This window comes from Pundamilia nyererei, unplaced genomic scaffold (assembly GCF_000239375.1).
Source record: "Pundamilia nyererei isolate P.nyererei 1_Seehausen unplaced genomic scaffold, PunNye1.0 scaffold00005, whole genome shotgun sequence".
NCBI lineage: Eukaryota > Metazoa > Chordata > Actinopteri > Cichliformes > Cichlidae > Pundamilia > Pundamilia nyererei.
In genome coordinates this window covers 388,184-411,954 of record NW_005187406.1, presented here as the reverse complement: position 1 = coordinate 411,954, position 23,771 = coordinate 388,184, and the positions used below count along the sequence as shown (strand labels likewise).

The window sequence follows — 23,771 nt, the reverse complement described above, 5'->3', positions numbered from 1 at the left end:
TTCGATTGGCACATTTAGACGGAATCTGGGGACTTCCTGGTTTAGCGAGGCTACAGAATAGTTTCGTCATTTCCCGGAAATTGGATGGAAACGGGCGAGTTGAAGAAATAGAGGGAGAAGCAGCAAAAGGAGATGCTTGGATAAACAAATTCTCAAATAAGCCGATAAAACAGAGGAACCGTTTTCAAGTTGATTGACTTTTATCTAACCCTGTCGACGGAAGAACCGCAGTAATGTCTGCCCAAGCTCAAATGAGAGCTTTGCTCGACCAGCTGATGGGAACAGCGAGGGACGGTGAGTTGCTGTAGCATGCTAGCCGAGCTAGCTAGCCAAGATGGAGCCACTGCTGAGGCTGGCTTGTGTTGGCGTGTGATGGACAGAGCTGCATGAATGGATGTACTGCAGAGGGCTGTGGGACAAAGTAACGTTATATTCAGGCAGCCTGTTAAGGATTAATGAGAGGATTTAATGTTTGCATCCAACGTGGCTCATTGCAGTTTAATAGGTTGTAGTTTCCCTTTTATTACTTCTAGGTTTTACTAAATTCCTAGCTTGTAATGTGCGTTGGCTAAACGTAGCTACTTGTTGTGGACTGTGAGGCGCCAAGCTAGGATGCATTGGACAGTGTACAAGAATATATTCCTGGCGTTAATTAATGTTTAGTTAATGGTAAACCAGATATCTTCTGTATCCATTTATATAGTTTAATTGGCATAATTTTAACCCTTGTGCGGTGTTCAAGGTTTTCAGTGTTTAGAAAGAGAAAAAATATTCTTCCTTCCTTCCTTGCTTACAATAACGTAACAATGGAAGCTTGCCCCGTGTATATCTTGGATAATATATTTTCGGATAAAAATGTTTTTCCACCCATATTTTCTGATAGATTTTTCTTCATTACATTTTGTCACTAAAACCAGTATCACGTTTCTTCATTACTGTGCTCTTACAGGTGTTTTCCATGTATGTCAGTACTGCTTGGATTTGAGATCAAGTATCTTTGCATTAGTCGTCATGGCTGTATTGATTAAATAAAGCGTAATCTCACACCAAACAAGGGTTAAACGATAAACTGACCTTACTTTGCAGTCGGTCTTGCAGGAGTTCTAAAAACAAAATGAAACACTTTTCTAAAGGAACAAAATAATTTAGCACATATACTCGATAATAAAACACTTTCGAGATTAACTCGAGATTAGATTTTATTTAAAAAGAAACGGAGTGCAATACTGTGCTCGTTAATTTTGATTATCGCAGTTATGAGTGGACAGACGTCCTAAATGAACTGTTTTCTTTTTTAGTAGCTTCCAGCCGTTTGGATACAAACATTAATTGGCAAATAATATAACTCGATTTAGCCCCATAGTTGGGATTAATTGGAAGTGTAATACATTATTACAGCAGCAGATTAGAATAGAATAAATAGATGCAGCATAACCTGTAACATCGGTGCTGTGCAATGTTAGAAAAACATGTATAATACACGCTTGAAGAAGCATAATTTAAATGTATGTATGTGTGTGTAAATATATCAGCTGTCAGGTCTGACTGCAGTTTCTTGCAGCCCTGCCGTTTTATAAATATTTTATTCTGACAGCTGGTTGTGTAAAATTTGAAGCTCTGAGCCTTTTTTTTTCTCATTTTTTTTAACAAGTTGAGCTTTAGAGTAAGAGTGAATTTGTGTGGTGAGCTTGTGGGTGTATGTGTGATGAGATATGATATCAAATTCTTCCCATACTTTTGTTGCATACAGACTGAACAATTGTGGCCCCTTTATTTTATTCATTAAGGTTCAGTGTATCTTTGCCAGCCTACATCAATCTGCAAAGGAGTTGCAGAAAAGCCTCATGTTCATCGAGCCGTGAGTCACACATAATTTTTAAAGCTGTTATGGTGAATATCCAAACAATTTGTTTGCCTTCCGGAAGTTATTGTAGCCTTTTTCTTTTTTTTTTCTTAAAAAAAAAATCACACAAATGGGTAAATCTTCAGTGGCACTAGTATTACTATTTGAAGTAGTATCACACAGCTTGAGCTAAGACGTCTGGTCGCGCTGAGTCCAAACGAGCAGTTTTCCATTACACGTCTGTTTTCAGAAGGCAATTTTAGCAGTCAGTCCACACACACACACACAAAAAAAAAAACTTTGCACACAGCATTTACAATCTGACTTGTGTATGACTCCCAACTTCTTACTACAGGTGTGCGCGAGAAAACTGTTCCCATTTATACTTTTCTACAGCGGGTTTAAAATTCTGCAGCTGAGGTCTTGAAGATGCAGAAGGGTACAGTATGTGGTGCAAGTCGCAGTGTGTATAACCTAAATTTTTTTCCTTGGATTTCTTTTGCATCCTTGTTTTGAATTTCCTTTGAATGTTCACAGTTATAAATAAAGGCTTGGCTGGAACATTTGATTTTAAAATTTTAAATCTATTTATAGTCGTAGTGGCCATCTTCCATTTTCTAATGAAAATGATACAGCATTAAGGTAGCAGCTGTACTTGACACGACTTAACTGAAACCTAAATTGTATTATTATAATGTTATGTTACACCGCTCCCAGCCCAATCCTTTGACCCTCATTATAGAGTGGGCGTTGAGCCTTATAAAAAGTTAACTGAGTTGAGGCTCTGATAATAACCCGTTTGAGGCTTGGGTAAGGTAAGCACTAAGAATAAGCACAAAGTAACACACACATACAAAGCAACCTTTATTACTGCATTAATACATTAGTATAGTCCAGTAGAGGCACATTTACTCTACTAATGGATACCTGTAATGTTACATTAATAAAGTACAATGAAAACCCTGACAAGCAGCAATATACAAATAGCTTTTACTCATTTGGATAGGTACAAAGTATTTAAATGGACTGTGGTATGTAGTACAATTACATTAATATGTATTGAAGCACTGGATACCTCGCCACTGTTATCGAGTATGTGAGGGCTGTCTCACTGGTTCTTCTTTTGGGCTGTTTCAGGGGATGAGACGCGGCAGAGGGTCAAGTTCACTGACGAACGAGTCTGCAAAAGTCACCTTCTCAACTGCTGCCCACATGACATCCTCTCTGGAACTGTAAGTGAGACAAACTTCAGTTCTGACCCATCCTGAAAGCTTTAAAAACTCAGTTCATTTCTAAGAGGTTGGAAAGAAATTTCAGAAAGGGGGAAAAAAAAAGTGCTATAAGTGTCTTTAACTTTTGCAGTCATTTTTTTAACATTATCATTTGTTTATGTTTGAGTTTATGCAGCATAACTCATGTCTGTCTGTTTTTTTTGGTGATAGCGCATGGACCTGGGGGAGTGCACTAAGATCCATGACCTGGCACTTCGGGCTGATTATGAAATTGCCTCCAAGGAGAGAGATCTTTTCTTTGAGCTTGATGTAAGTGAGGTTCCTTTTACTAACAATATATTAATAATATTATTAATTAATAATAATCTGGAGTGAGTGAGGGACAGGACGTGACTGAACAAACTGCTCTCCATCATGGCCCATTTCACACGCTCCACTCCACACTAACGAGGCAGCAGAACTCCTCCCTTAAAATAATTTAACCCCGCTTTCAAAAAGAATGCTTCAGGAAGTCTTTTTTTTTTTTTTTTATACCTTCTTGCAGCTGTTTCCCTGATTTATTGTGTGCATATTATTTATTAATGCAAGTTGCACAATCTTAGACTTTTCACTTTTCTTTAACTCATTTTTATGTTTTCTTTGGGTTTTTTTTATCAATGTTGTGCATATTTAAAAAAATTGCTTTTTCTCACGGTTTAAGGCCCTAGGTGTGCGCTTGTGGCACTTTTACTTTACAATAAACATAGTTAAAGAGTACTACTTGTATTCTTTATCGTGCTGCTGTAACACAATAATTTCCCTTGTGAATGAATAAAGTGTCTATCTGTCTTGCAAGTCAGCACCATTCATGCCAAAAGCGTTTTTGAAATGATGCAAGTGCAAATCAAAACATTTGCACTTGCCAAGTAGTGACTGCTGAGTGTGTTAATAAAAGGTGTTGCTCCTACAGGCAGTGGATCACCTAGAGTCTTTTATTGTGGACTGTGATCGGAGGACAGAACTGGCCAAGAAGCGCCTGGCTGAGACCCAAGAAGAGATCAGTGCAGAGGTGGCAGCAAAGGTGAATGATGCAACGTTTTTATGCTTGATAAAGTCTGGCTTTCCTTATGCAACATCCAGTGAACCCTGTCAGTGTGTTTTTTCGCTCAACATAACCTGTTGTCTCTTGTGTTGGTGTGGCTGTTTTGTAGGCAGAGAAGGTGCATGAGCTAAATGAGGAAATAGGAAAGCTCCTGGCCAAGGCTGAACAGCTCGGAGCTGAGGGCAATGTGGATGAGGCTCAGAAAGTCCTGCAAGAGGTGGAGAAGGTCCGCACGAAGAAGAAGGATGCAGAGGTAAGGAGTGAGCTCTTAGAACTTCGAGCTTGTGGTGCTTTCCGTCTCTTAATTCTCTGAACTTCTGACACCTCGCTGCCTCTTTTATTCCCTCTTGAACCATTTCAGGAAGAATACAGAAACTCCATGCCAGCCTCAAGCTTTCAGCAGCAGAAGCTTCGGGTGTGTGAGGTGTGCTCTGCTTACCTTGGTCTCCATGACAACGACCGTCGTTTGGCTGACCATTTTGGCGGGAAGCTTCACCTCGGCTTCATTCAGATCAGAGAAAAACTGGACCAGCTAAAGGTGTGTATAACTTGTTTACAGCCAACTCATAAAAATATGAGTGACATGGTGCTGAATACTCGCTAGAAAGGGAGGATGATGTAAAGGCTTTAGATATGTTTGTTTTGACTTTATTTATTTCTTTTTATCAGAAAACTGTGGTCGAGAAGCAAGAGAAGAGGAATCAGGAGCGCTTAAAGAGACGAGAAGAAAGGGAGAAGGAGGAAAGGATGAGGAGGAGGTGAGTGCCGATGTTAAAATCCAGATGACATTTACAGCAGTGTGTGTTTTACTGTTTAACTCTGAGGTTTTATTTTATAGGACAAGATCAAGGAGCAGAGAGCACAGAAGGTAAGGAAGCTCCCTCTTCTGTCTGTCAGTTCATTCGTTCCAGTCTTTTATGAGTCCGATTTGTTCTGTTCAAGTGAGCTAAGGAAATATGCTGTCTGCTGTCTTTGCCAGGTCCCGTTCTCGTGACCGCAGAAGGAGACGCTCACGCTCTTCGTCACGAGACAGGCGCCGTTCCCGCTCACGCTCCAGGGAGAGGAGGAGACGGCATCGCAGCCGATCCCGCTCACGCAGCCGAGGACACCGTCACAGCCACGAGCAGAGCTCCAGACACAAGTAAACACAGACGAAAACCCTTATTAATCTATACTCCCGTGAAAGAGAATTGAGCAAACACATGGAGATCTGTGGGATACTGATTGCGTCGCCAGTGAAAATAAAAGGAAACAACAATTACATGGGCTTTTTTTGAGCCCTTTATCCAGCTTCAAGCTTGTGTTTTGGCATTTTACACATACAATCCTTCTCTTTTTTTCAACTGCTCTGTTGTATTTGTGTTACTAACCTGAATATCTCATATCGTTTTGTCGCTCAGGTCGTCCAGAGATCGAGAGCGCTCGTCCAGGGACCGTGACCGCTCATCCAGAGACCGGTCACGGGAGCGAGACAGAAGGGATGGTATGAACGGCAGGTCGGACTCGCGCAGGGCAGACGACAGAGACGTGGGGGACCTCTGAAGACCAAACTCCATCCATGACCACAACACCACAGCCTCCTCCCGTCTGTCCATTTATAATATCCTAATGTTAAACACTTTGCCTCGACACCCCACCCCTCTGTTTTCCCGCCTGCCTCCTTTCTTTGCTTTAGTGCAGCCAGAGTGCACACATACTATCAAGTATAGAATTGAGTTTTTTTGTTTAGTTGTTGTTGTTTTTTTCCTTTCTTTTTTTTTTTCTTGTTTTTTTTATAGCATCAGATACATCAGTTTTTTGGGGATTTGGCAGGTTATTGGTCAGTAGTGGAGTGTACTCTTAATACCCACATCTGTAACTCGGTGACTTGTCTGTATCCAGTCCATCCCTCGTCTTGTTACTGCCCTGAAATGTGTCCACTAGAAAAGGCAAACTGATCTGCTGGACTGGAGCATAAAAATGTAACTGGTCCATGTTCTTTTTATTATTATCTGATGGTCTTTTGATAAAAAAAAAATCTGTCTGTCTGTAAATATATTCTAGGCTGACTAATTGTCTGAAAAAGCCTAGTCTTGTCAAGTAGTTTCTTGGTTTTTTCCCCTCCTCATCTCCCTCCTTGAAGATTTCGTTTCGCTGTCTCAGTGCAGTTCTCGAATGTCTGTCCACATAATGGTCTTCAGTACTTAGTTCTCTAAAACCCACTTAAAGTTTTACATTCAAAGGTTTTAAAGATGTTAGCATTAGTATCCGACTTGCCTCCCTTTTTTGTCTTTTTTTTATTATCATAAGTGATCAGGTTACAGGTGACTTTCTTCAGTATAAGTGAAATCTTCTGATCTATATTGGTGGCAAGTCTCTTTATCATTTCTTTCTATCTTGGTTTCTTTTTAACATACTGCAAATAAACAATATCTTTAGAATTTGTGTCAGCATGTGAAGCAGTAGGTTCCGAAATGATCAAGTTCAGATCTACTTACCTTTAAGTGAAAAATTTAAACATTTTTTTTGGCCCAACTTGAACAGATTTCTTTTCCATTATGATTAAATGCAAACAGATTTTAATGGATGCACTGCTTTACCTAATGTGTGAAGTCATATCTGTTTGTTCTGCTGGAAACCTTTCTTTAAAGTCTCAATAAAAAAAAGAAAAAAGCACCATTTGGAATTTAATTGTGTGTTGAATTGTGTTGACAAGGTCCTGTCATTGTTAAGATGTGATAATAATGGCTGAATTTTTACAAATGTGTATTACAAAGATAAATACATTTCATTTAAGTTAATTAGGCAGAGAAGAAGACAGCTGTTACACTAAAATGAACATGCATTACAAACGGGGCACTGCAGTGGTAAAATATTTAAAGGGGATCTCTTACACTCATTTCCATTTTTAGATTTATTGCGTTCTTCTGGAGAACCACTGCAAGATTCACAGCTCAGATTAATTCTTATTTTTTTATACTGGGCCTAAGTCCAACACCTCAATTCATCCTGGAACAAACCACTAGTTCCATTTTCCCTCTCTTTAAGCCAGCCTTCTGATTGGCTGGCCCTTGCAACCAAAGGGTTTAAACAGCCCGAGCTGTGTACCTGAGGAGCTGTGTACCTGAGGTGTGTCATATTTGCACCACTGTACAAAGCCAAGAGTAGAAAAAATATCCCATAAAAATTGGTGGAGGCCTTTGAAATCTGACCTTTTGACTCCTGGTTTACTTGTACGTGCTCCGATCGCTGTTTGAAACTGTCCATGTTTAATATGAGCATCCACAAAAAACACTAACTGTACATATATGGCATAAAATAAGGAAAAGCAAAATCAGCCCCCTTTAGTTTGCACGGCACCTGGTTATATTAAATTCCTACGTCTCATATTGCTGACAGAAAGCTCGGTTTTAACATCAGGTAATAATACCGTAGTGACCCTCATGCCGTGATTTAATGTTAGATAGTCAAGTCACTGCCACATGTTCGGTCTCTGGGGACGGGAAAACACAGTCCTTCATGTAACGCTCTTCACAATGTGGACGCTGTTCCTCACAATGTACTGCTCTCCAGCTTCAGATCAACCTTCATTTTCTGTTTCTCCATGACTGCCTCCAGCTCTGTGGCCCTTCTGGCATCCTGTAAAAAGTAGAAGTCAATTTAGACTGTGTAGCAATGAGATGAAAAGCATCAGCTGTTTACAGTAATTTGAACCTCAAGCTACTGAGTTCAGGTCATTCCATCTCAAATTACTGTGAGCCTTCTGCTCAACGCTGAAGGTTTTTGTGAAATCCATATACGTAGAATACATTTCAAGATGTTTTTAAATGGCCTGTCAGCACGTTCCCAGCATGTTTCTTTCACACAAAATATGGGACGAAGTTTGGACGTCACAAAAACTAGAGATAAACGTCGATAAAAGCCTAAAAAATGACCAAAATAATCCAAATACCAATGTAAAATTTGTCACACATACAAATGCATTTTTAATGTCTCTTAATCTTTTCCTGAATTATAAGACTCTTCCGGGGTAATCTGGATGGCACGTGGGACTTGAAAATAAGAATTTTGTTCTGTTTGGATTAGACTGTCTGCTGATCCGAATGTATCATATGTCCTCAGTCCAGCATGAAAGGTAAAAGATGAATGAAAATATGTTAAAAGTAAGTAATTTTAAATCACTGATTACACTCATACTTGTGTTTTTGCATCCTGCCAAAAATGATCATGTTTAGTTTTCCTAAAACCAATAAAAATGTTAATATTGAAGGCTTTGATATGACTTCCCTTTAAAAGATATAGCTGTTCTCTTTTCGCTTACCTCTAGCAGTGATTTTTGCACAGCGAGCTGACTGTACACTCTGGCACCCTCCTCTGGAATCACAGCTTTCAGCTCTTCTTTGTTGAGAGAGAACAGCTGGGCGCCTGTCAGCACACCCAAACATGACACTGTCCTGAGGGACACAAAACATAATGGACTTCAGAGGACACTCTGGTGGAGCCGCTGCGTTCATCCATGTAATGGCAAAACGCACGTGTAGAGCCAGCATTCCCTGCTTATACACAAAACGTGGTTTATCTGGTCTGCGGTCACTTACGGTTTGCTGAAGCCCTTCCCTCTGAGCCACTCAGCCACCTCCTCTTGAGGAGAGTGGTAGTCAAGGGGGAGGGAGGTGTCTGCAGAGCGAGGGATGACGAGGGGTTTGTTCATATTGGACTTTCCATTCGTCAGTCTCTGGAGCAGCTCATCATTTACCAGCGTGACTGAAAAGTTTGGAGTTTAAAGAGGTAACGGTCACTTTCATGCTCAAATAATAATATAAATGCAGGACTCAGTGGAGGAAAGACATAGCCCAAAAGTGCATCTTAAAACATGAGAACGTGGTTTAAATCCAAAATAATGAACCCATAATTAGGTGACTTATGAGAAGCCTATCACTGTGCTTTTTTGTATCTTTTTTTTGGTTATAGAACTTTTTAAATAAATCTTATATTTACCTGTTAGGCAAACGTGCAAACCGCTACACTACAGAGCCACAGTCTAGGACACATAAAGTTGTAATCCGTTACCTTTGTCATTGTCCTCAACAGATTGCACATGCTGGTTGTATGATGGTAAGCTGCGTGGGCGCTGTGGGGAGTGGGTAGGGGTGGTTTTGGGAAGAGCAGGAGGGGTGGGTGGGGCAAGAGTGACATTCTTGGAAAGTGGAGGCGCAGCTGGAACCTGAAGGAACGTGGAGTGAAGAAAAAAATGAGTTTGCTCTGATGGAATGATCAGATGAGAGCTTGTGTGTTTCACACGTGCATGCATGTGTGTGGGTGTCTTTTTTGCCGTCTTACACTGGGGGGGTTGTTGTGGACAGGGCTGTCTATGTGAGCCATGGGCTCCAGGATGTTGAAGGGGACGAAGCCGACCTGGTTAAACCGATTGCGACACTTCCACCAGCGCTTGGATGACTCGATCACCTGTCAGACAGAGAGGGTTGCGGTCAGTGAGAGGGCTGTAAAGTGTATCAACAACTGCAAATAGCTTTTGTCAAACAACGAATAACAGGACTTTTATGATGGTTCCTTGAGTGCGCCATAAAATGACTTGCTTCACTGTGTGTTACCTCCAGTGTCTCCCCCTGCTGCACTGAAAGCTCACTGCTGTTCCTGGCAATGAAGTCATAACTGCAGCAGTAGAGTCTGTCAGGTGGGAGTGAATTTCTGACCAAACGAGACAAAGTTTGTTTTTATTTAGTCAAGGTCAAAACAAACAAACAAACAACAACAACAAAAACAGCAGTTCATTGATTTATGTCTTGTAGATGACTTACGTGTCATCGTTTGGTGGCTGAGGTGGTTGTTGCTGTTGTGGGAGCAAAAAAAAAAAATAGACAAGTGAAGACAACACAAGTTAGCACAAAATGCACAAAATATGTAGAGAAATATAATGTCAGTGTATATCTGGGTAAGGCTGACTGCATTAAAGTTTGAGAAACTAAGGTGTTATTAAAAAAACAAAGAACTAACTGTGAACCTTATACAGTTTTTAGCAGGGATGGACAGAAATGTGAGCTGACCTGTCAAAAAGCGGAAAGTGTATCTCCACTGTTTACTGTACGTAAGGTTTATTCATGCGTTAGTATCTTAAACCCCTGTGTTGTCCTTTTACACACTCATCCGTAGTTCTTGTTTCCACTGATCTACGATTAATGACTTCTAAATCACGTTATAGAAGTATTCCACACCTCTTGTTTTTCTCGAAGGGCTTCGAGTTTGTGCTGTGACTCGACCGGATCCTCCCAAACCTGCCCGTCAGGCTTCAAGGCTTCTGGCTTCCAGCCATCAAAGAACACTGGGGTGTATGGAGCTACAGGCCCACGCAGCTGAGACCTGAGAGAGCAGAACAAGTCACTGCCTTGGCCTTCAATGAGCTCAACAACCAAAACTATGATAGTTATTCAAGCAGTTTTCATTGATGGAAGTTATGACATTGGATTTTCCTCTTAAAGCTTGCTTACAATATTAAATATAATAGGTCTTATGTACATTTGACAGCTAATCCATCGGTTCCCTTTTCTTAACATGAGAAATCAATAAATCCCAAAATGCCTTAAGTGGATTTGTTATGCTTTTTATTATATAAATACTGTCACAATGGAGCCTGATGGAGGGTCCTGTTAAACATCAGAAGAAAGTTTTGTCTTAAAGTAAGGGGACTCTCACCCCATGAGCTGAAACTGAGGTGCTGTGACAAAAGACTGAAGAAGACAGATAGGGATTGCTTTGTAGTCTTTCAGTCCAAGAATAAAAATATGGAACTGGATATGAGCAAAAAAACGTCCCTTTTAATCTCCTGTCTCAAAAAATCTGCTTATTTCAAAACGCAGGTAAAACAAAGGATTTCAAGAGAAACGAAGTACAAAAATATTGCTTGGTTGAAACAAAGATGTTGCTCTTCAGCAGATAAAATCTTCAGTGAACCCAAAAATGTAAAAAGGTGACACATAACTATCAACAGAGGCAAAATGCTCCCTTTCCACAGCCTCTGGCCAGAGTCGAGCTTGATACAACACCAAGACTGGAAGTTTTTAATGTGCTGCCTTTTTAGATTTCTGGAAAATAAAACACCAGTTTCACAACTAGTAAGAGACAGACAAGCATTGATACCGACCGAGGGTGTGTCCAGTTGGGTCCCAGCGACGTCCAGAGCTGCCTCTCCTCCTCAGTCAGGGTATCTTGTAGAAGGGACACAGCAGAGCTGGTCAGGGCTGGACTGGATATGGCGGCTCCAAAAGCTGGTCCTCCTGTTGTTTTTACCATCTGTGCAACATACAGATGAGACAAAATCAGTGTGTCTTTTATCCTTTCTTCCTCCCCTCACCCACAAGTGTTCGCAGCAGATGGCTGCACCTCCCTGAGCCTGGTTCTTAAAAGGCAGTTTTTCCTTCTTACTGTTGCCAAAGTGCTTTTTCAAAGGGGCCAAGTTATTGTTGGGGTTATATCTATATTATTATAATTTCTTCTCCTTCAATATGAAACGCACTAAGGCAGTTGTTGTTGGGATTGTTTGGCATTATATAAATTAAACTGAACTGATGTTCCCACGTCTGCTGTAATGGATCTGGCATTCAAAGTCTTAACAATCGCTGATGGTTCTAGCAAACCGCAACAACAATACCGTCCATCCTTCTGCCCGATAGCCGAACATCAAACCACAGATGTAACAACAAATGCAAAAAAACGAATGGATACATCTGCACACAAAAGCCAAAGCACACAAGAAGAAGCACACACACGTCTTTGAGAGACAAGGCTGCGTGTTCCCATTCAGGTGTGTCAGTTTACACGAATCAAACACACCCTTTTCACCCTATTTGATTCATACTGGAGTGGAAAAATTAAAGCACATACTTTGAAATATTTCTTTCATTTCTGCTAACTCACAGTGTATCATCATGAGTGATGTTGATACTTTAATGAAGGGCATTGGACATTTCCATGAAATCAAAGTAAATAAATGATCATCTAAATGCACTTGATTTCTAAAAAAGCAGCCACGAATGGCCCACCTTTTTTTCCAAGATGGAACTTACCAACGTCCTAATTGAAAACAGGCGTCGAGGGACAACAAAGTGGCCTTTCTAGTGTCGAGACAAGCTCAAATCTAAACCAAATGTTTGAGAGGTATGCACCAGCAACCCCTGCCCGCATACAAATACAGCCAAGGAAACTGCGTAGATCAAACAAATGCTGCATTTTTTGGTGATTTTCAATCAGGCCGCTGTGCAGGGAACTGCCCTGTGTAAACACTGAATAGAAGCTGTAGCTTCTGACAACATCACTTAACTACTCTGAAGACTTTCCATTATTTTGACATGACACATGCTTACAGTTCTGCACTGATGTCCACTAACATCAGGAACAAAAACGCTGCCTGATTGGGCCGTCAAGCAGAGAATGTGTCTTTTGAATCTAGGCATTTACCCCCAGTTGACTTTGCCCCCGCATGGCATTACGTGTCACACGGATTTATTCGAAGAGGTTGGTCATGCTCCCCTGCAGTGAAAGACAACACCTCATATTTACAGCAATAGCAACAACAGTTGCTGAGGTAGAGTTTATAACCCTGACTCACCATATCCAGAGGCTTGAACACATGGTGAATGAGGTCCTCTGAAGAAGGATTGGTGATGGTTGATTTCAGGCGAGCCTGAGAAATAAACAGAGGCGATGAATATGCAGCTGCCACGAGTAAGCAAATAATGAGGCTGGACTTGATGGTATACATACCAAGAGGCTGAAGCAATATTTGAATTTCTGGAAGATATCAACGAATTCCCCATCTGGTGGAGGGCGAGCCTTTGTGGCGAGTAGCTCGTCTGTTGTTTGGGAACAAAATATAACAGCAGTTGATGGATATGTTGCTTCGAACTAGAGAAACTGGAGAAATCTATGCATCTCCCTCTTACCTTCAGCGTTTTGCTTTTTACTTTTCTTCTTCTTCTTCTTTCTTTGGTTCAGCACCGTCGCAGCTTCAGCAATCTGCTGCAGCTTGCCCATGAAGGCCTCGATTTCGTCGAAACAGTGATTAAGGATCCCCTGAGGAAAGAAGAATTGCCTTCGTTACGTGAAAAGCAGCCAAAAGTGGCGACAAAAGACACAAAAGAGATGAGCTGGCTTACCACTTCTCTCTCTGCTCGCAGGAAAGAGATATCAGGTCCGCCATTTGCTGTCGTGAAATAGAGCAAGGGACTCAGTTTATCCATGTTCATTCATCTCTGCACTTCCCAAAGCCGCCCTCTCACAAACACAAGCTGACAAAGCCATCTCTGTGCTCTGGAGAGACCTTTGCCTCGAATACCTGACGCTTCTCTCCTTTCCTCCTGCTCACTTTCCCAACCCTTCGGAATAATTCTGAAGCACTACTGAACAGGCATGCATGTGGAAAAAGAAGTCTTCTATGTTTTTTCTTACCTCTGGGTCCAGGGTAAGGTGGAGGGTTGACAGGTGGGGGATTAGGAGCATGCAGCACGGGAGGACTTGGTATGTTATAGGGGTCGAACATATCTCCTCCACTCTGAGAAAGCCTGCGGGGCGAGAGGAGAGATTCAGTGCTTCTCCCACAACACGGCACTACGGGTTAAAAGGTGATAACAGTGTTTTTGTTGATGATGGTGCAGGTGTACACTCAGCGCCAGCAAATGAGACGCCCTTCAGCAAGGGCTCAAGAAGTCATATTAACAAGCTCACATTCAATGCCGTAACAGCAGCATCCTCTTGGTAAGAGCTCCAAACAGCTCTATGAGCGCAGTGCACATCGCGGCGCCTCTAAGATTTAACCCTTTCCCTTATAAAGAAGACATCTGATGACCTCCCCAGCACTCTTAACGATGGGTTTTGACACCTCAGTATATATCAATAAAGATGTGGTTTTATGACCAGTAGAACAGTTTCCAGGTTTTTCCAAGGGTAGCTGCGTAAACAGGGACCACTCTCACTAACTTCTAATGCAAACCCAGTCATTTTTGTCCAATAAGCAGGTCTGAAATATGCTTAGTTCAAAAAGGAGCTTTAAAGGTTACTCCCAGTAGGCTTACAAGGGCTAAAGAGTTAATCCTCCAGCCCTTATCCAACCATGAAGAAAGAGTGAACATCCTAATTTTGCATACTCGTTTCCACGCTAAACACAAACACTTTACATTAGCAAGCAATAAAAACAGTGAGTCTGCTTTGACTTTTTTATCCCAAAAAAAATACAAGTAACCTAACAGTGATGACTTCACTTTTTTAGAAATTTTAATTAAATTCTGATGTAAATACAAAAGGCTCCTGCTGTGTCTCTTACCACATGTCTCTGCCCTTCACGTGTCCTTTAAAGAGAAATGTTCTCAAAGCCAGATTATGCCCAGAGCCTTCGCCTCTGTTCCCTTTGCCTTCTCTACTCGCCGTCACAATGGCCTTGCTATCTCTGTCACACCTTCTTAAGTTATGTAGAAACCGGTAGAACGAGTCTTTTGCTTGCTCTCGCTCAGCTGTTTATACTGTTTGTCCTCCCTCTCTCTGCCTCCACACAGGTGGATGGCAACACAAAGCTGCTTTGACTCAGTGGAAAAATGTGACATAATGACAACGACGGCGAAAATCAAACTGCTTTAAATGGGATGTGGGTCTGAGTTTCCTTTTTTGTGGCTGCCAATTAAACTCCGCCCATGCAATGTGATTGTGAACACAGAAGCGTGCTCTCCCATTAAAACCGTGCTGAGAAATGCACTTTCGTGGGTGCGTGATTATGACAGTCACTGTACCTGTGGTCATCAGGGGGCAGCTTACTCTTGCTGGCGGTGGAATTCGAAACTGCCAGCGTGACTTCGTCGCAGATTTGCTCTGCCTGTTTAAAATGACAAAATGTAAGTGGCATCACTGGTAAAACCTGATGCAAATAGACCCTATGACTCATCCAGGACAACACTTGGGGAAACTCCTCGCGCCGTCAGCACTCACCTTCACCGTTTCACAGTTAAAGAAGTGAATGTCTGGCTTCTTCTGATCTTCACCTTGGCAGACTAACATAAGGAGGGATGGGAAGTGTTTTTCTGTGTTAACAGCTTCACAGCGGAAGATGGATCTGAAGGCGTAGCTCTCCAGCTCGTCCTGCAAGGGCAGATAGAAATGATGGTCATTGTGGATGCAAATATGTGTGGTATTTTACAGCTGCGCACATTTAAATCTCTTCATCATCCACTGAGATGCGCCTGCCCTCACCTGACTCTGTACGTCTCTGAGATAAATGCCCCCTGCTCCCACATCCAGGTACATCTGTTGACTCCATAGCTTTTTATTTTGAGCCAGGGAGGAAAGACGGTTCTGAGCTTCTTCAACGTTCCGCACTTCCCCATTCTGCAGCGAGAACGTCAGAAGGTGCTGCAAAGTAATGAGGAAGAATGAGCACATGAGGAAAAATGCACGATAAAAAACATCACTCAAGGGAAGGCACTCACTGTGACGATATGTCGAGTGATGTTTGTCATGTTTTTTCCACTCTGTCAGCTGGAGAATTGTAAGATAAAGCAGCTTTCCTAAAAAATCACAGACCTAGAAGAGGAAGCAGAATACCAGGACCACTCAGAAACACATTCTGGACAGAGTTACGAGTGACATTTGTAGATGGAGAGAGGAACGATGGTGTTGCTTTAACAATTTATCAGCAGCTCCTACTTCCTAAAGCTAAACAGACTAACTCACAAAAGAAATATCCTCATTCAAATGTGCCCTGCCCCTCCCCTTTTCCAGCTTACGTCTGTCTATCCCAGCTCTGCTTCAGTAACACAGGATTCTGGTGAGTGAGTGACTGAGCGAGCGAGCCGCCCGACCTGTCTGGTAACAGTTCAAAGTATGATACCAACCTCTCTGTTTCTCAGTGACCACTGAACAAGCGTCACCGGCATCAAGGACAGCAAACGCTTGGTATAACTCACATGGTGTCACTTAAAAACTCTGCCCACAAAAAAAATATCACTTAACCTCACATTTATGAGCACTCAGTGCCAGCCTGGTCTTGCACGAACATATAGTGTGGCATTTCAAAATGAACACTGGGACAGTGCGGTAAGCATGATGATTTGTGCACAAACTATAAGTAAAAGTACTGTTTTAAATCAAGGAAACATTTCTACATCTAAACAAAGCTTTACTTTGCATCCATCCAATATGTTTTTACAAAATATATTCTATGTGCGCAACTTAACTGTATAGATTTGACAGAAAGAGCTGTGGTCTTGTTGATGTTAGGTAAGAAGAGTAACACAATCATGTCAGGTTAAGTCAGAATTAAGTCAAGTGTCCATGGTGCTTTTGATTTTAGTACATTTTTATAAGCAAACCTTCAAAATCTGATCACAAATACTGAATTACTGGTAAATGTTTGGTTACACCTTCATAAATTACTATGAGTATCCAAGAAACCTATACAACATACAATAAAATGACTTACCATACTCATCTAAATGTATTTGAGAGTCAAATAATCAAAGACCTGAGATGTCAGAGACTGGAAATAGATGTCAAATCAGCTTACCGTAACTTAGTATACTTCCAGTGCCTGGATCTTGAGGTTAGCAGAAACCAAAACCTGTCTCGAGCCTTAGTGTGACTAGAGGTATCTTACTCACCCTGAGGTATGAAAGCCTTGACAAGCAGAGGTGTGTCACACTGTGGAGTCCCGCCCAGTATTTCACCCCACCTTAAAGATAAAAATATATATTTGTTTCTCTCTCCTGTACACCTACAAGTGCATTCCACACAGGGAAATGTAAAGGTTAAAATGTTGGAAGATAAAGTTGGTGAACGGTGACACAGAGTGAGTGGGTGAAAATAAATGCTCAGAGGCCTGAACTGAACCTAGTCGCTGTGCCACTGGAGTGGGCTGCCACGGAGAGTAACGGGGGGAAGGGAGGTCCATGCAAAGGTGCAGTGTGCAGGAAAATAAAACAAACCAGAGGTTGATTAGCTCAGATAATTTTTCATTGTCAGTACTTGAAGCAAATTGTGGGGTGGAAAGGTTTTTGGCTTCTGGGAGGAACATGCCAAAAGAGTTCGAGAAGGACAAATGAAACCTGTAGAGCTGCTGTTTCAGGACCCAAAGAAATCAGGCAATTGAGAAATCACTGACACAGTTCTGATGGGATCAAAGGGCCAAAAATCTTTATCTTTTGCTGTTATGGGAAATTTCTGATGAAGTCAGAATTTCTGCAAGTGAAGATTTCGGGAGTTATTTAGTGTGCTTAGCAAAGGGAGGGGAAGTAGAGCTGTGTATTCTGTTGATAGGTTATGCAGCTGGCAACTGTACATGTACATATTACAGAAGTTGTCATAAGACTCTATTCAAGCCCATTAAAAGTAGACCCGATGATTCAACAGAACCACCTATAGCAGCAGTAACCTGAAGTAATCCTTTTCTGTGTGACTTTATCGTTGTGGAGGAAATTCGGCCCACTTCTCTTTACAATGTTGCTTCACTTCACTGGAGTATTGAAATGAATTCACGTACAGCTTTTTAAGTTGCTGCCACAGCATTGCAATCAGGTCTGTACTTTGACTGGGTCATTACAACACCATGATTCTTTTCTTTTTCAGCCATTCTGTTGTAGATTTGTTGGTGTGCTTGGGTTTCATCGGCCTTAAATTAAAGTTTCTGTGCCGAGCTTTAGCTGCAAACTCAAATCATCACCCGTCCACCACCATGCTTGACAGCTGGTATGAGGTATTTGTGATGATATGCTTAGTTTCCTCCAGAAGGTGGTGCTGTGCATCCTGGCCAAACATCACCACTTTCATCTGTCCAAAGGATGTTGTTCCAGAAGTCTTGTGGTTTATTTAAATGCAACTTTAAAAAGAAGCCTTTCTCCACTGTGCAACTGTACTTTCATGAACTTCAACATTTAACATGCTAACCGAGACCTCTAGGGTTTGAGATGTAGCTCTTGGGTTTTTCTTTTCTTGGACAGTCTAACCTTGGGGTGAATTTGCTGTTATGTTCACTCCTGGGAAGGACTGGAGAAGCATTATTGTTCCACACCAGAAAACCGGAGAGGTCCTCCCACTTGCCGAGCAGCCGAGCGTCAAAAAATTGCATTTGATTAACAACACCTGCTGCTTTTTTACCATCTTATTTCCTGTGAAAAATGATAACCACGATGGCCGATTTCAATATTTCACATTTTTGGAATTTAATTAGAACATAAAGATTATTATTTCACACAATCGAAAGAAGTGCATGTGTGTGTGTGTGTGTGTGTGTGTGTGTGGTGGTTGGGTGATGCATGATTGTACAGTGTACATGTTTGATTTAAAGGGATGAGGTGGGTTTCTCAGAGAAACTCACAAGTGGGGTGTCATAATTCATAACAGTAATTGACAAGACAAGTCCCACTTTATCCTCCAATAGAGAGGTGGGGGCGGAGACAGTGAAGTTGGTGAGGTTGAAGCTCGCCTTTGGTTTATGGACAATTGAAAAACTATTTCAAGAACCTCTTCCATTACACGGACTTTGTTTGTATCACAAGGTATTTATCATTTATTAATTAATACGCCTAACTATTTCTAAACGCGTAGATTTGTAGTTTATGAGTTTATGAGTGATACTAGACAGCTCTATTTAAAACTTCCAAGCCGGCATACGTGGCACATTGTGTGCGTCTGTACGCGTGAGAAAAATGTCGCTCCTCGGTCGGAGTAGAATTTAAACCTAGTAACTATATAATCTGAACAATAACAATGCTGCTACAACCACTCACGGGCACGAAGTACTAATCCCAGTAGGCTGTAAAAGCCATGTTGAGACTGTTGCATCAGCCTCCGCCTCCTTTGTTTTCTTTTATTTTCTTATTTTGATAAAAGTGCGAAAACTGAGCAGAGACAAAAGATTTAGTGGTGGCAAACATAAACAACTTAACCTGGATAAAGTGGTATTTCCCCACGTGTTCGGATTTTAACCATCTACCTGGCATCATACATGAACACGTGTCAGTGGTGAGTTAAGGCTCTGCCTGTTATGTGCGCAATCGAGGCTCAAATCGCTAAAATCTAGGTGAAAGCTTTACCCACTGTGGGTGAAGTGGGTAAACAGTGGTGCATTATAGTTAATTGAAGTTAGACTAAATTAAAAGCCCAGTTTTAACTTTTTAACACTCCATAGACCGCGTGTACCATAATAATAAAAAAGAAAACATCATCAAATGTATTTGTAATTTCTACACGTCTTTAAAAAACTTTAATTATAAAATTCTTATTAAGTTTGTCATAGTTTAATATTTCTGATTTATTCGTTTGTTTATTTATTCATATTAACTTCCGTACTGTTGTGTATTTCATGATTTATTGCATTACAAGCGATGGTTTTGTCTCAATTTTACTTTGAAAGTTACACAAACACACAAATGGGAGTGGCTTCACGGCGTCGTGGCGCGAGACAGCGGAAGAACGCAGCTACGTCGTAGTAAACGGCTTAACAACGAAAATGCCGCGTTTATAACATAGTCAGCGGTTTTAGGTCTTACTTTAGTATTCAAGAATTTAATAATAGTGGTTTGAGAAATTTCTAGCATGTTACATTAAAGAAGAAATATAGAAACAGAACAATAACTGAGCTCGATGTTGTTTTAGTAATAGTTCAGCAGCGACACGTGGCCGTTTCCTCTAACCAAAAGGAGGGATAAAGGATTATCGTCGCTGCTCTTCGTTACTTGTCGCTTTTTCTACCTCTTCGTTGACTGCACTCGCTGCTTGCCAGGTGAGTTTGGCTTCATGTTAATTGTCAGCTCTCCAACAGCTGAGTCCAGTCAAATGGTCGAGGATGCTCTTAGCCATGATGCCATTGCATCAGCCCATTTACCGCGCAAAGTCACTAGAAGGGACTATTTTTGGGGTGCTTTAAGTGTTATTGAGAGTAACTGTAAGTGATATGGTGTATATAATTGGCGCTTGTGTGAAGAATGATTTTATACTTGGGTTACCAGGAAAATTCATTCATCGTCTGGCGGCATAGCGGGTAACAGACAGTACAGTGCCCCATGCAACGAAGCCTAGTCCTGCCATTGTTATGGCCTAAATATTAGTAACACCTCAAGTTGTAGCATGTTTCAGTCCAGTGTTCTTTGAGTGCAGATCCCAAAATCATAATGAACAACTGCGTAAAAAATGTAAAATAAACCTGGAAATGGTAAAATTAAGGAAGTTGTTTTTTTAAAAATGGTTTTTACTGATGTGGAAACCGAGAATCCACACAGACACTACCACATAGGCTAGATTCCTTTTTAGGCTTAAACGCCAAGGTGACAATCATACGCTACCTAGGACTCTCCATTAGTTTGCAGAACTGAGGAAGCATCTTGAGTGAGGTGATGGTGATGAAACATCTTTATGAATCTACAAAGATATCTAGTCGCCTTCAACTTAAGCTACTGTGACCTGGATGTCCAAGCACCTGTACAGACAGACTTCTTTGTGGTGTCTGTATGTGAGCAGAACCTTGGGAAAAAGTGTTGATTTGCATTATTAATCTGTTTGAAAAGTTTTAAAATCTTTCATTTTGCTCCCTTCAATTTCAGATGGAGAAGCAGCCCTTGCCAGCTGATGATGACAGGACAGAAGCCACAGAAGTTGATGGGCTCACTGGAGAGAGCAGCCCGCAGGAGACGTCTGAGCCAGACGCCCGAGCCGGATGGAACAGTAAAATAGAGTACTTTTTGGCTCAAGTGGGATTCAGCGTTGGACTCGGCAATGTCTGGAGGTTTCCGTATTTGTGTCACCAGAACGGAGGAGGTAATCGTCTGCAACGCTTAACCACAGTAGATCGCTGCCACGCACTGACTTCCTTGAAGGTTCAAGAGATCAAACGTAGTCATTTTAGGGAGAGGATGTGCAGCTTCTACTCTGCTCAGTGAAGCAGGCAAACACATGTGAAGAACGTTCACTGTTAAATGCACTCTTTTTGTTCTTCACTGTCTTTATTAGATTGTGTTTCCGTGTCTTAAATGAACACAAAACACGTTAAAATCACACCACACTACTAAAGTACAGGTCATGTGACGTGTGGCATTTCACATCACTTTGCCCCTATTTGGAAAAGTTCACTTTAAGTTACCAACAATAAGGGAGTAAAGCTGTATCAGAAGTGGGTGGCTGTGTGGCAGAGGATATTGTTTTCAGCTCCTGGTATACGCCTCTCCACGTAGGAACTTTTAAAATATTATTTTGTAATGATATTCTTGCTTTCCCTCAGAAACTAATAAACAAAGTAACTGTCTTTGCATTACTGGACAAGCATGTGATTAGACCAACACCAGAAATGAAACAGTGGAGTTGTGTGTTTGCAGTCTAATCTGTATAAGCCAAACTGGTGTTGGTGGAGGAAGCACTCAGAGCTGTCGTGCTGTCGTGCTAGTATAAACATCTGCTTCTCCTTTGCTAACTGAGAGTCATTCTCTTCCCAGGAGCCTTTCTCCTGCTGTACATCCTGCTGATGCTGATTGTGGGCATCCCCTTGTTCTTCCTGGAGTTGGCAGCCGGTCAAGCCATCCGACAGGGCAGCATCGGAGTATGGAAATATATCTCACCCAGGCTCTCTGGCATTGGTTACTCCAGCTGTGTGGTAAGATAACAACTGTTGAATAATTAACCCTCCTCACTTCCTCTTCCTAACACTATCAGTTTGGGGCTGCGCGATATACAGATGTCTTTTTGTGCAGGAAGTTTTTATGAAGGAAAAAGTACTGTTTATGTATTAAAAGTTGTTTGGATAGAGTGGTATACCAAATTTGTTATTTGTTATCAAATAATTGTATTAGTCTGTCAGGGCCACATTCTCTTCTCCATCTTGAATGTCAGGACAGTTGTAGTTTATGAGAACAGGACTTTCTCTTTCATTCTGTACGGCCTACAGCAATGCGCATACTTTCTTCTTCTCTGGTTTTAACGTATTATCTTGTTTTCAACTGTTCTCAGGTTTGTTTCTTTGTGGCTCTCTACTACAATGTGATCCTTGCATGGAGTCTTTTCTATCTCGGGAACTCATTCCAGCACCCATTACCTTGGGAGAAGTGCCCAGAACAGGGGAATGTAACAGGTAAACGCGGCGCATTAAGGTTCAAAACTCACAAAGTTGTGAGCATGAGTGGTGTCTAATGTAAGTGTTGTAATTTGATGTGTACTTTTCCTTTTCTCACCAGTAAAGGAATGTATCAAGAGTTCTCCCACGTCGTATTTCTGGTACCGCAAAGCTCTGGATATCACAGATTCAATCGATGAGACGGGCTCTTTCAACACTTACATCGTCTGCTGTCTGCTGGCAGCCTGGACCATCGTGTGTCTGGGGATGTTCAAGGGTATCAAGACGTCTGTAAAGGTACCTGTCCGTTCTTATTGTGTCCATTTGTTATAGCGAAGCACCTTTATTATATCTTTATTATATATATAAGTCTCTTCTTCAAACGTCTCAGTGTTAAATGACTGATGAGTGTGTTTATCCACCTTGTAATATACACACTGGTGTTGTGTGAATCACATTTAAAGGAAAAACTGGTGACTCCATTAGAAATAATGCTGGAACAGGTTTATTTGGTAGCTTTAAAGAAAATAACTGTTTTGGAAATGAAATATTTATTCTAGTGTTTACTCAGGAATAAGCTGATTAGAAAATAACTAATATAACAAAAATAACAAAAGACAAGTCCTTCATTTGTCTTGCTGAGTAACAGTGACATGCAGCGCTGCGTGCTGTTTACGTCTCTCAGTTGGGTTAAATCCCTGTCATGTGTTGGATTTCAGGGTTACTCTGAGTGCCTGAATCTGTGGAATGCGTGGCTTACGTGTCGGCTGACCTCAAATGGCAAAAACTATATCACATATTTTAATATTTTTGTAAATTTTAATTCATGGTTCATACCGTGGTGTTTGTTTCCCTTAATGCATTAAACAGTCTTTTCTCTTTGGTGCTGTACACCACAATGGGGGACAAACATTAAAAAAAAAAGGATTATGTGGTTCAAGTCCAAGAATTTTGTCTTGCCTACAGTAAACACATGATGGGGATGATATATTTTGCTGTATACTGTGTTTTGATGCTAACGTCACTCGCTCACTCACTGAGCTCATATCAGATGATTCCTGCTGTTTCTATCACAAGAGCCATATGTTTTTGGTGTGATAAGCACAGGCAGGCAGCCCAGTTAAAACTTGTGGTCTTAATAGGACAAATTTGTTGGCACATTCTCACACCATTATCCTCTTTCTTTACTGCATTGGTATTTAAAATTCTGTTTTGCTTTTTTGTAGAGATGGCACGATACCACTTTTTTATGTCCGATACCGATATCATAAATTTGGATATCTGCCGATACCGATATGAATCCGATATAGTGTTTTTTAATCAACAAAACTGTTTTTTAAATATCTTGCTGCATTTTGTATAAGTTCATACTCAAGTTTAAAACAACAACAACACTAAAGCTATTCTGTTATACCTGTATGCAAAGAAAAATATTTCATAGTTCAGCAATACTGATCAATCTAATAAACTTAAACCTACACCATCCTCCCTATTCTGGTATTTTAAAGAGTACTTAGTGTAAATATTAAGCAACCTAACTAATAG

At 41.1% G+C, this 23,771-nt stretch overlaps 3 protein-coding genes across 4 annotated transcripts in view; 2 read left to right on the top strand and 1 right to left on the bottom strand.

Annotated features, from left to right (window-relative positions):
- The first annotated feature begins 78 nt into the window (after positions 1-78).
- luc7l (LUC7-like (S. cerevisiae)) lies at positions 79-6,814 on the top strand. The gene is made up of 10 exons (XM_005721601.1): positions 79-294; positions 2,981-3,075; positions 3,286-3,384; positions 4,025-4,135; positions 4,266-4,409; positions 4,518-4,694; positions 4,826-4,914; positions 4,995-5,024; positions 5,136-5,297; positions 5,557-6,814. The coding sequence occupies exons 1-10, from the start codon at positions 234-236 to the stop codon at positions 5,696-5,698; spliced, it is 1,110 nt and encodes a 369-aa protein (XP_005721658.1). The 5' UTR covers positions 79-233; the 3' UTR covers positions 5,699-6,814.
- Positions 6,810-16,763, bottom strand: LOC102210952 (epidermal growth factor receptor kinase substrate 8-like protein 1). Its single transcript, XM_005721603.1, has 19 exons — positions 16,698-16,763; positions 15,622-15,715; positions 15,386-15,544; positions 15,125-15,274; positions 14,929-15,011; positions 13,598-13,710; positions 13,306-13,352; positions 13,093-13,222; positions 12,914-13,002; positions 12,759-12,833; positions 11,295-11,443; positions 10,369-10,513; positions 9,955-9,986; positions 9,748-9,844; positions 9,476-9,601; positions 9,206-9,359; positions 8,734-8,899; positions 8,457-8,589; positions 6,810-7,774 (listed from the first exon to the last, which is right to left on the bottom strand). Exons 2-19 carry the CDS (start codon positions 15,649-15,651, stop codon positions 7,688-7,690), a joined length of 1,965 nt encoding a protein of 654 aa, XP_005721660.1. The 5' UTR covers positions 15,652-15,715; positions 16,698-16,763; the 3' UTR covers positions 6,810-7,687.
- A 1,820-nt stretch (positions 16,764-18,583) lies between these two features.
- LOC102209974 (sodium-dependent neutral amino acid transporter B(0)AT2-like) overlaps positions 18,584-23,771 on the top strand; it is a 13,543-nt gene continuing 8,355 nt past the window's right edge. The window contains exons 1-5 of one of the 2 annotated variants that reach the window (XM_005721599.1): positions 18,584-18,684; positions 20,728-20,941; positions 21,613-21,770; positions 22,124-22,244; positions 22,348-22,523. In XM_005721599.1, coding sequence (XP_005721656.1) covers positions 20,728-20,941; positions 21,613-21,770; positions 22,124-22,244; positions 22,348-22,523 — 669 coding nt within the window. In that variant the 5' untranslated portion in view covers positions 18,584-18,684. Of the gene's footprint in view, positions 18,685-19,584; positions 19,911-20,727; positions 20,942-21,612; positions 21,771-22,123; positions 22,245-22,347; positions 22,524-23,771 lie in introns of those variants that run through there. The other variant, XM_005721598.1, reaches the window with a different exon arrangement.